Source organism: Podarcis vaucheri (genome assembly GCF_965113315.1).
Source record: "Podarcis vaucheri genome assembly, chromosome: 2".
NCBI classification, from domain to species: domain Eukaryota; kingdom Metazoa; phylum Chordata; class Lepidosauria; order Squamata; family Lacertidae; genus Podarcis; species Podarcis vaucheri.
The window spans coordinates 94,417,386-94,429,407 of record NC_138760.1 but is presented as its reverse complement, the minus strand read 5'-3'; the positions used below and the strand labels follow the sequence as shown (position 1 = coordinate 94,429,407).

Sequence of the window (12,022 nt, the reverse complement as noted above, 5' to 3'; positions counted from 1 at the left end):
ACCTTGTACTGTATTCCACTATGAAATATATTTTATGGCACTCATTCTTTTCTAAGTTTTATATGATTATTTTATTCTCTTGTAATCCCCCCTTTTTATTATTGCTTTCAAGTACAGATAGGGTGAAGCCACAGAATCAGCAAGTTGCCACAATCAGCCATTTGGAACTATGTTTTCTATCAAGGCCACTTACTTTTATTTAAGGAAAGGGCTGGTGCTGTGATGTTTTCACTCTAACAAACACTGCTCTTTGCAGTTTTCTTTGCCATATTCATTTGCTGCAGAAAATGCGCCCAAGAGTCTTTCAGCTTCTTAAGGATCAATTTATTATGTTATACCCCTTCATGGCATGGAACCTTCACAAATGCAGTGAGCTATGGCCCATGTTAGCTTATGCAAGAGTAAATTAGTCTTTGTGGACCAAGATTCTTTGCGATTTTTCTTTGAATGATGTTTGATTATCACTGAGCAAAAATGGCCCCACCATAAATGAAAGGCAGGCAAATAAAAATAAGTGAGATTCACGTGTTGTACCATCAAACATAACTTCTTTCCCCTCCTTGCCCCCATGGTCTTCTGTGCTCCTCCAGGAGCATATTTTGGGGAGCAAGAAAGCCTGTGAGCAAAATGAAGCCCTGTTTGTGAGAACAGAAGTCTATTTCCCAAGTAATTTGCAATCCACACCTAAGCAAATGTGGAATCCTGGAGCAAATATGACAAGTATTGCATTCCTCTCCCAGTCTCGTTGCCACACTGCCCAGCACTAAGCTATGGTTTGCTTGGTATTATGCCCAAACCTGGGCTTCTGGTTTGTCACCCCAGACAAACCATGAGCGATAGGCTAAGAACAAACCTTGTTTACAGCTTGTGGTTTACTTGAAGCAGGACAAACCATAAGCGAGGGATTTGGACATAATCCTAAACCAAACTATGTGTTGTATTCAATTAGCTAGAAATCTGTGCTTAAGAAGTTTGTCCTGGGCAGGACCTATTAGTTGAGAGAATTGGGAGGAAATAGGAGGAAAGAGTTTGCTAATAATGTGTTTTATTGCTATGAATAAGGATTTCCTTAAGAATCAGTTGAATTTATTTCTTATGGTTAAATGGGTAGACATAAAACCATGGCTTACCCCAGCTAGTGAAAATCCATTTACACTTAAACTTAGCTCCATTTATTTCAGTGGGTCTACTCCAATTATGACTTAGTTGGTGATGTTTAGAGAAGTTCCTATATATTGAATTTGTAACAATCTAATATTATATGCTATAGGGACTTCACTAAATACAATACAGAACTGCATCTATCGTAGAACAAATTGGAGGATTATTCAGCAATTATGTTGCATTCTAGTAAGGTTAAGTAAGTTTCATGGTAGTTTGGTATAGTCTTTGCAGTATTGAAGGACTGAACAATTTAGAAAGTGTCACTTAATATTAACACAAGTCTTAGTCAACTTTAATTACAAAAGGTCTGAACAGGATTATGTACATAAACCAATGCTGAAATTTAATACACAGTGTCCAATATACAATATATATATTAAAATGTTTACATTTATAGTTACCAAGAGGGATGATTGAAAGAATTTGATATTAAAAACCCCCAGTAGATAGTGTACCTACACAGAGCTATACATTAATTAATATTCAGTTTATCATGATTTTCCCGCAGCCAGGCATGATATACATTCAGCTTATGGTCTTGTGGCTGTACCTGAAAAAGAATAAGGATGTTAACCATTTTAATTAAGAAATACAAAATTTGTATTAAGCTCAGAGTCTCAAGCACACAAATGGAAACCATTCTTGGCTTATTGCCATAATTTACTTGGAAATAAGTCCCACTGAACAGCTTTGGACTTACTTTTGGGTGAACAGGAACATGCTCATGCAATTGTGTTTGCTACTACAATACAAGGGAACTCTAAATCTTCATGGTGAAGGGTTAAAGGTTGGGCATAGTCCAGCTTTCTCCTCTACTCTGATGCCTACAAAATCTTCTGCAGAGCTTATTGCCACATCTTCTGCATGGCATGAGCGCAGCCAAATGGCAGTGCTACATTGCAGGAAGGAAACATGGGACTCGCACACCCACCCCATCCCAATGCTGGTTCTAGGACTATTGCTTCATAGCAGATCAGAGCTGTACCCACTTGCTTTGTGCAGTTGTGGTTCAGGCTCATTTACATGAGAGGGACTGAAGGGAAGCAGAGCCATCTCAGCTTTGCGGAGAGGCAAGCTCTGTCAGGCTCCTCCTTCCAACAACTGCCACCTGGCAGCAGCCGTTACACCAGAGGAAGATCGTTGGCTGACAGATCAGCAACTTTTGGCTCTTCTCTCTTTTTTGTGACTGCTTTTTGCTATAGAACAGGGTAACCTAGAGCTAGTGCCTGTGTTTGCTTTTCCCCTCCTCCCTCCCAAATGCTTTTCCTTTAGTGTCCTGTCTTTTAGGCTGCAGGCTTGAGAGTAGTGTCTTCTTATTGATTGCTCCAGGAAGCTTTTTTGGTTTGGTGGATGAAAAATCATTTAATTAAAAACAAATAAAGGAGAAAGGACCTGCCCTCATCGTAGGTCTTGTACCACATGATTAAGAGCTTCTTGTTCAAGGGCCTTGGTCATTCCATTATATATTTTTAGTTCTTTATTAAATTTGTATACTGCCCTTCATCCATAGATCCCAGGGCAGTTCACAACATAAAGATACGAGATAAAAACCACAAAATACATAATAAAAAGAACAACAACAAACCAGTAACCCCATCCATCCACTCCCACAACACATTTAAAAGGGTATCAGATGTTATTCATCCAACAGGCATTACAAAAATCAAAAGCAGAACACTTAATCTTTCATTGATTTAAGAAGATGGCAGCATCAGTTACCTCTTTCCACTCATTGATGCAAAAGATCCTGTAAGAGTCGTTTCCATATTTTCCAATCCCATGCAACTCAATAGGATACCTCCACTGTTTGACCAAGTATTCATCTAGGGAACAAACAAGCAAAAAACGTACAATAAAATATCCAAGACTGGATTCATTAAATTCACCTTTAAAATTTGTGAAAACATGCATCTTTAAATAAGAGGTGAGCTACACACAACTTATTTAAAAAAACAAAAAAGGGTCAAAAAATGGGTGACATCTAACATTTGTCACTCTTGGGAATAGTCCCAGTGAAATCAATATACTAGATTCCAATGGGTCTACCCTGTGTGTGACTTAGGCTGTGTATGCACTACACCTTTAAAGCACCTTTGAAACACATTCTTTATTTCAGAGAACTCTGGGCACTGTAATTTATTAAGGGCTTCTGGAAATCGACACACTGTGTTGGGTACACAACCCCTGGTAGGCTGATACTACAAGGAATCACAGCAAGCTATTACTAGCATGCTACATTGATGCTGATGGAAGTGACTAGAACGACATCTATAAATAAAAGATACAAGTTTAGAGTTTCGGTTTTCTAAACTGCAAGACACAGCATAGAAGACATTAAAATGTAGTGTCACAGATGCAGCTCTATTGTCACAGATGTCAATAAGATCAGCAGTCTTTTTACAGCAGAAAGGAAATGTATAAATGCTGTATGTGGACTTAATTTTTTTCTTAACTTCCCCACTTCCTCATTTGGTAACCTCTCAAAACTTTTTTTTTTTAATGTTCTGTGCTTGGGTAGTTCAGCAATTCAATATGGACGGTTTTCAAAGGGGAAATGTTGCCACTGTTCTCCAATCTTTCGCCTCCCACTCCAAATGTTCCTTCAAGGTAGCAAGTTTATGCTCACTTACTGAGGAGGAAGCCTCATACAACACAGCAGAATATAAACCTGAATAGGAGTGCACTGTTAAAAATAAATCCTAATGCCAAATCTCTCAAATATATTTTGTGTTAGTTCTATGGATCTGAAGAACACCCAAGCTTATATAGAGCCAACCTTGGAAAAAGGAACTACCAGTAAAAGAATAAAATAGAAGTGCAGTTTCATGTGCAGAGCATGTGTGTTCTCATTCCTCTGGATCATAGCCTTTAGTGTTCTAGCTCAGTGGCAGCTGGAAAATCTCCAGATCTTGTCTGAGTCATGAATTCACTAAGTGGCCTTTAATACACCACCATCTCTCAGCCATGGCTTCCCATCTGTAATATGAGGATAACAACACTGATCTACTCTGCAGGGCCGTAATTAGGATTTTATGAGATAACGTACTCCTTCTAAAACAAGCTATAACATACATTACATGCCAAGAGTTGCTACCTGAAAATTTGATGATGGTCTTTGCTCTGAGTTCATAAAGGCCAAGAGGTTTAAGCAACTCTGACATTTCCTTCCAGTTTGCAGCTCTTGCGATTTCAGGTGAAGGATATTTCTTGAAAAATTCCCACAGCACAGGGATGGCCATCTTACCTAGTCAGATACAAGACAGTGAATAGTAGGGTTCCTACTGAATTTCTTGGCAAGGCTGGCATAGGCACATATGCTGAATTGCTAATACAGATAACGTCTAACCTCATGCAACAGCTACTAAAAGTAACAAGACTAAGAAGCATCTTCATGAATCCTGCTGCCAACGTGTCTTCTGGCCACATGTATGTATAGCAAAACAGACACATGTGTTTACTACACATTACAATCAAATGACTTCCACAGGAGAAAATTAAGAGTTGTGTGAAGAACTCCCGCGGCACAGAAATATATTTTGTGTTCCAATACAGACACAGGAGATGTGTCATCTCAATTTTTAAAGGTATGCATGATCCCAAACTTGTATAATACATTCAGCAAATGGCAAAATTTAGGTCCATTCTAGTCAACCTGCTTATTGAGCACTCATCCTGATTTGTTTAACATTCATACTGATTTGCATCATGTCTTCCCATTAGTCATTATTTCATCCCATGCTTTTCAGTGCATTTTCCATCGTTTTCCTAACCGCAAAACAGTGTTTTTTATGTATTTGTTATGTATTTGTTGCACTAGGATGACAGAACTGCAGAAACCCAAAGTTCCAATATGTGTTGGAATCCCTCTTGCACAAAACGGTGTCATCATTTTAGTAACCCTTTTCCCACTTCACATAGGTCAAGGTCAACATTGGCCCTTTTCTCTCTTCCTGGGGAATGTGTGTGAATCAAGCAGAGCCATTTACCAGCTAGCCAACCCTCCATGGGAAAAACTGAAGTAATCAGTTCTGCCCACATATGAGACTCATGAATGCTCCCTAGCAGCAGTGTAGGACTGTATAACTGGAAAGATGCTCAACACTGGTGTGTTTGCAAGTGAGGGGCTGGGCGGGGGAGAACATAAGTCTTGTACCTGAGGTCTTATTCAGAAATATAGTTGCAATGAGAAGTTTCCATGGATCATGAAAGAGTGTTTCTTGGACCAAATTAAAAGGAGAACGAGGTGGAGTCCATTTCCGAAAGGCCTTCCTTCTAGGTGGGCTTGGAGCTATATAGAGAATCAAAATGTGAAATTCAATTGCCTCTCTTTTATTTAAATACATTGTTTTCCTTAAATCAATCTGTGTCTATAGACAGAAGCAGAAAGAGGATCGTTTTGACTCTTCCGGCTCTAAGGAGCCTGCTTGCTACAGAAACAGCTCTTTCAAGAGCCCAGTGGGATCAGCTGCAGTGAACAAGATCTAAGAGATGCCTGCCCATGTTGCAAGCCTTAATCTTCATTTGCCCAACTAAGACTGCAATCCTTACTGGGAATTGTGGTTTGTTTAAATTCCACTTATTAAAGTTGGCTTCTACAATATCAGTCACCATAGTTTGATTGTAGTTTGTCCTGAAGCAAGAGTTTTAAACAACTACAATTCTCCCAAGTCTCACTGTAATGAGGAACTAGGGTTTGTTTAACATTGGAAGAAGCTTCTGATAGCCTCTGGTGCACAAAAAGAGAGAACACACAAGGCAGTGTCTCACAGTGGCTTATTTACATAGTGAGAAACCATAGTTTCCTAGGCTCACAGTTAGCTATTTTGATTGGATATCTTACTATTCAGATTTAATTTACTCTCCCAGTACCAAACATTTATGAAGTGCTCATATCAACCAAAAGCTGGTAATAATCTGACCCATTAATTTTACCCACTACATGGAAAGGAGTAAGAATTATGGATAGTTGCTGTGTAATCTCTTCTTACCTCACATAAATTCTACCACAATCTAAAGCACTTATATTTGGAACCAAGTACCAATAGGTTAAGTGGGCTTATTCCAAAATGAATGTGCGTACTTTTAGCTATGCAAGTGAGAAATACCGGTACATTGTATTTACCTCTGACTAAATATGGCTAGGATTGGTGTGCAAATTATATTGCTAAATCTTGTAATCCCCCACAAGGCATTTTCATAGAAAGCATTTTTTACCTCCTTGAATGAATTTACAAGAAAAATATGGGCTGGTTTTCCTTCTCTCTACTTGAGGTCTTCGAAAATGGTCCTCTAAAATGTTGAAAAGCAAAGTAAAAAACAAATGCAGATATATATATAAAATTCATTGTGAATTCGTATAAAACTAAGTACTGCACTATCTTTGTATGTGCCATTCTCCTACAGAGGATCTTCTATCATTATAGAGTGGTGGATCGGGAGCCCACTGTAGTCTATTCCAGCAACTACACTGGCTATGTTTGGAAGGTCGTTTCTCAGCTTAATAAGCAAAGATGTGAATAAGTCTTCCTTGCTCCTTTCTTTGGGCTTTATCCAATGTAGTGTTAAGTCAGGGTTCCATCAGCTCAAGAATACCTGCAATTGCAATGTGACGTGGGCCATGCACTGGAGGGGGGTATTTCTGTCGCTCTAGCAGTAATCCTTGCACCGATAGGACGAGTTAGTAGAATATCACCTTTCGTGCAAGTGGGAACAAATCAAGAAGTCTTCCATTAACTATGATTTCCCATTTTTTCTGAACCAGGGAGCTATGGTTAATGACTTCAAAGCCATGATTTGAAGCTGACTTATCCCGGCAAGCAAGAGGCATTTATTATGGTTCAAGGAAAAAGAGAAACATTCTAGCCAGGCAAAAGCACTCGAGGATGCAGGGACACTGACAGGGGATGGCAGACTGGAGAGAGTCCCAACAACCAGACAGAGCTTAGATGGTCACATTCAGCAAAATCATGTGAACACACTCAGGTAGACAATACTAGCCACACCAAAAGCATAGAGCATGAGGCAAAGAAAGTTCATTTGTACCACTGGCCTGTGATTATCTCCATAGGAAATTTAGAAAAGAGCTCTATCCTGAAGAATATACCTTTTACTGATGTAAAATGGCTCTCATCCCTGGTCTGTGAGTCAGTAACTTCCATATCGGAAGCAATGTTTAACTCTTGGCTCCCTGAAGGCACCCTGTTTCTCTGGTTTTCCAATTCTGAAAAGTTTTCATCAGCTGCTACAGAAACTACGCTGGTGGGATCCTCATCACATTTCAAAACTTCTGTGCTTGACTTGTGTTCCAAGACAGCGGCTACCGGTCCAACGTGCAACTCCACTTTTGGTTCAGAAACCAGCAGCTCGTCCTTTAAGCATGTTTTCCTTTTTCTTAAGCCTCTCTGGCACACTTTATGGACACTGCTAAAAATGTATGTATCTTTTTTTCTTCTGGGATTTTTAACAGTTTCTGCCCTTTGACTTTTTGGGGGTCGTTTCCTCTGTCTTGTGTTATAGGCATCATCCAGATTCCCCATTTCTGAACCGCATTTAGCTTTCTTAATCTGGGTCGTCCTCTGAGCAGCACTCCTCTCTTGGGCTTTGAAACAAGAATCCTTTGAGGGGTCCTCTGCAGTAGGCCCATCCTGCAAATCTGGCTCACCACCACTGGTTTGAAATTCCAAAATCTTATTTTGCTTTTCTTCACTGCTTTGCAGTCCAAGATCTAGAGTCTGGTTGCTAGTGATGCAGTTCTGCCCTTCTGACCCCAGAGCCCTTGTGCTTGATTGAATACTGTCCCGAACAGAGACAGCAAAATCGAAGTCCTCTGATTTAAGAACAGTCTCTCCGTTCTTTTTAAAGTAATCCAAAAGTGCACGTCTGGATCTGACCTTCACTCCTTGGGGACTAAAAGGGGAAAAAGACCATCAGGTAAAAAGAAGTCAAACGGCAACGTTGAGTGGAATGCAGCGTTGCACAACAGGACCTCGCCTGCTTCTTCTCCCCCCTGCAGCAACTGCACCCCCAAAATCAGCTCTGGAGAGTCGGAGCAGGTTCTGAGGGCATGCAGGGGTCAGCAGGGGGAAAGAGAGGATGGTGAAGTCCCATTGTAGGAGTGTACTTTTATTCCACTCTCACATGGAAAGGGTTGGATACAAATTGTCAATTGTAGCCGCCCTATAGATTATATTGTGGAAAGACAGACTATACATTTTTCAAATAAATGTATATTTTGGAAGATCAAAGTTGAAGCTCCAATACTTAAACTATTTGTAAGCTGTTATAAATGCATTTACAGTTAAACAGTGGTGCAGGTACAGCTGCCTTGGGAATTGCAGCAGAAAGATGAGATACAAATATTTTAAATGAACACGAACTTGGTATTTGCAAATATTATAAACACAGATGTTTTATACAGCACAGAATCCATCAGCATGACGCTTGGTTGGAGTACTAAAGGGGAACACAAAACTGTGTCCTGACCGGATATGTGTTTCTAATCTTAAGGAAGGAAGGCTATATGGAGGATTTGAAGTTGTTGCTTAGCTGAACACTATTATTCTTTGGAAAAAATCTGTCCAATGCCCTCTGCTTCTGGAGAGCCATGGGGGCAGGGGCAGGTTACAACAATGCAGACTTTGAGTCAGATGAGAAGAAAAGAGTGATTATAATGCAGGAGATGGGGAGAAAGAGGGGGCTCAAACTGTGGTTAAGAAGGAGGAACGGGGGGCTGCTGTGTTGTGGGGGCTGCTGCTGTTGGTGGATCAGAGCCCCATTTGTCTTGATAGACCATTCACCCCTGGATATGTAGATGAAACAGTACAGAAAATTGCATCTGTCAAATTTCTGAATAACAGGTTATTATCAAAGCCATGAGAGTTCTGTCAGAAAACAACAGCAATCCCACATAACCTCTTCCTCTCTTTAGTAACACTTCAACAAGCTTAAACATAAAACAGTATATTTACACTTCTCCCTATTATAAACATAATTATGACACTATGGCTCTCAGTGCACCAAAATATCATTTGGATGACATAAGATGTACAATGTCAAAATTTACCATCAGCACTACTGTACCTGACAAAATAGATGTCATATCTCCCTTTTGTTTTGCCAGACTGTCTTTGCTTTATTATCCTTTCCCATCCTTCAGGAACAGCTTTGCGACACAGCGGAGGCAGGAAAGATACAGTTGCTTCAGACTCTTTGCACCAAGTTAGACTTTCTGTGATGGTCTCAGTATCTTCCTCCTTGGGATCAACACATTCCCCTCCTGCTGTTATAAGATGCCCTTTCTCTTTGTCTGCATCTTCAGTCATGTGCCTATTACCTATATCACTGAAAGTGAATTATCAGAATATCAGAACAAGCTTCACCTTTTTGTAGCCTTTCCTTAAATAGACATTCTAACCTCTCAATCATTTTTAATGCTCTTTTTTTTTTTTTTTTTTTTGCATCTCCATCACATTTCCTTTTCGGTTGTTCCAAAACTGGTTTATTTCTGGCAGAGTAAGATGCAATAAATTTTGCTCCTAAATGTAGAAAAATAAGGTACAACTTAAGCAACGGAGAACCCTGGTTTTGTTTTTTGGCGTGAAACACCAATTACCTAAAAGGTCTGGGTGAATAAGGAGGTCTCCACTGGTGCTGGAAACGAAGAGGGTGCCAGGCAAGCCTTTCCGGGGAGGATTTTCTATAGCAAGGGTGCCATCACTGAGAAGGCCACCTCGGAGCAGCAGCCCACCTTTCCTCCTCATTTGGTGGGAGCACGCAAAGCAGTGGGAATGGGAACCAATGGGGCAATAGAAGCAGGAGGCTAATAAGTTAAGAATGGTTTTATTCCAGTTTGCAGTATTGCCATAGCCCTCAATCAGATAGAAGACCGTCATGTCAAGACAGCAGAACACCGGCCTGCCATTTGTCAAATTGCCGTGACATCACTGCATGCAAACCAAAGGTGATGATGGTGAGGGTGAGGGTGATAATAGTTGCTTGCAAAGGAGGATCGCAGCAACTGGCCGAGGGGGGCGTTGCCTATTTCAAAAGCCCCGCCCTCGCCACTCCCTCCTGTGTTAAGACCTTACCTGCCGTCAGGCTGCCCCGTCGCCCCTTGAACCAGCGCCAAGGACATCTTTCCTCTCCTCTCTTGCAAGGCGCAAATTCTCCCGCGCCTGCTCGTACGGCGCGTGCGCATTCCTAACACACGCGCCGCCAACCCACACAATGACAGTAACCAAGAGATCGCTCTCTCCTCTTCGCGCCGGGATCAAACCTCGCGAGCAGCGCGAATACACCTGAGCGGGCTTTTGCGCACGCGCACTTTCGACACAAGCTCCTCCTCTCTCCACACCCTCGTCCCACCCGCCCCTAATATTAATATTGCGCGTCCTCCCCCGGGCGTCATAGAAAGTGTGGTTGGGGAGAGGGGGGCGGGGAGGAACTCGGTGGAGAGTTCAGACATGCGCAAGAGGCGCTTCTGCGCGTGCGCACAACCAAGGGCGCTTCGCTCGTCGCTTTTCCCCCTTGCGCAAAGGGAAAGGAAAAAAGGAGGGGAGGCGCGTGGAAACTGCGCATGCGTGTTGCCTTGGGTTGCAGCCCGGCGTCCTATGTACACAAATAAATAAATAAATAAATGAAAGCGGGAGTTGGGCGCTGGGGGAGGGGCGGGCAGGGAGGTCGCGAAGGGGATGCGCCGGAGGGGGAAACATGCGAGCCGCGCTGACCTGGAGAGATAAGGCCGAGCAGTGGTAAGAAGAGGAGGGGCCTCCCTCTGACAAGCCTAGAGGGTGGAGTGGGTCGGTGGGGGAGACCGGGGGGGGCATGGAGGGAAGGAAGGAAGTGGGGGCTTCCTCAATCAGGCCTCCTCAATCAGCTCTCCCTTCCAACATCACCAACAGTAAGCGAGTCGTGAGGGGGACGGCGTGCAACTTTATCCCGCTCGCGGCAGGCGGCATAACACCCCCGCAGCGTCCCTCACGCCCGTTTCTGAAGGCGAATGAGTTAATGCAACCAACTGCAGCGGCAGCAGCAACAGCAAAAACAACTTAGAAAGATGCTTCCACGTTTAAACTGGAAGCCACGAAGCTGTTAAGATAATGCTTTTGCTGCAGAAAGGGAGCGCGTGGGTTTCCCCTTTTGGTGGAAGGGACACAAAGCGGGACCCTGGCAGGTTTCAGTTGTGTGTGTGGGGGGGTGCGCCTCCTAGAGCCTGAGGTGCTTTACCTGCATTCGTTGCCAAAAGGGGCTTGTGGCTTTTTTTTGAGGCGGACAGGCCCCTCTGTCCCCTCGACGGTCCTGTTGTGTCCGTTGATGTAACGTTAGATCTCCACCGCTGAGTTGATGTTCTTACGGTGCTCCATCGGTAGGACTGGAACCCAGCCAGATGGGCGGGGTACAAATAACAAAATAATATTAAAAACCCGCAATGGCCTATACTGGTTGTTTTACTCGCTGCCTCAGTTCTTGTACTGGGCAGGTGGGTTTCATGAGGAAACTTCAACAAAATCAACAGTTGATGCAGGTTCGTTTTCCCCCTAACCCCGTAGGTAATATATATTGCTGCACATCATCTTAAAATTCTAATGCTTTGGTTTAATTGAGGTGTATCTTTTTTGGTACTATCTGTGTACGCTTTGTGACATTGGTCTTCAGCTGGTGGGTTGGGACTCACCTGATCACCACACCAGCACCATTACTGCTGGGTCAGACCATTGTCCTCCTGTAATCCACCACCTTTTCCTCACAGTGGCCAACCACAATGGCCTTTGCAGCAGGACATGACAGCACTCTGCCCACCTGTGATTGCCTCTAATATTAGAGGTAGAACATAGCCACCTTGGCCAGTCACCGTTGATAG

At 42.6% G+C, this 12,022-nt stretch overlaps 2 protein-coding genes across 7 annotated transcripts in view; one reads left to right on the top strand and one right to left on the bottom strand.

Moving 5' to 3' along the window:
• Positions 1 to 1,428: 1,428 nt before the first annotated feature.
• MBD4 (methyl-CpG binding domain 4, DNA glycosylase) lies at positions 1,429 to 11,523 on the bottom strand. Of its 5 annotated transcripts, none has more exons than XM_082209938.1 (8): positions 11,389 to 11,523; positions 9,244 to 9,504; positions 7,268 to 8,070; positions 6,379 to 6,453; positions 5,318 to 5,452; positions 4,259 to 4,408; positions 2,884 to 2,987; positions 1,429 to 1,714 (listed from the first exon to the last, which is right to left on the bottom strand). In XM_082209938.1, exons 2-8 carry the CDS (start codon positions 9,483 to 9,485, stop codon positions 1,637 to 1,639), a joined length of 1,587 nt encoding a protein of 528 aa, XP_082066064.1. In that variant the 5' UTR covers positions 9,486 to 9,504; positions 11,389 to 11,523; the 3' UTR covers positions 1,429 to 1,636. The 5 variants fall into 5 exon arrangements, 4 of the variants coding, with proteins under 4 accessions (XP_082066064.1, XP_082066061.1, XP_082066063.1 ...); XM_082209935.1 differs by lacking the exon at positions 11,389 to 11,523 and adding an exon at positions 10,251 to 10,493; XR_014216025.1 differs by lacking the exons at positions 1,429 to 1,714; positions 11,389 to 11,523 and adding exons at positions 1,723 to 2,217; positions 10,251 to 10,493 and having other exon boundaries at positions 2,584 to 2,987.
• The window catches only part of IFT122 (intraflagellar transport 122), a 58,075-nt gene continuing 56,808 nt past the window's right edge, over positions 10,756 to 12,022 (top strand). For both annotated transcript variants that reach the window (XM_082209259.1, XM_082209258.1), the window contains exon 1: positions 10,756 to 10,913. In XM_082209259.1, the coding sequence (XP_082065385.1) occupies positions 10,873 to 10,913 (41 nt within the window). In that variant the 5' untranslated portion in view covers positions 10,756 to 10,872. The remainder of the gene's footprint in view (positions 10,914 to 12,022) is intronic.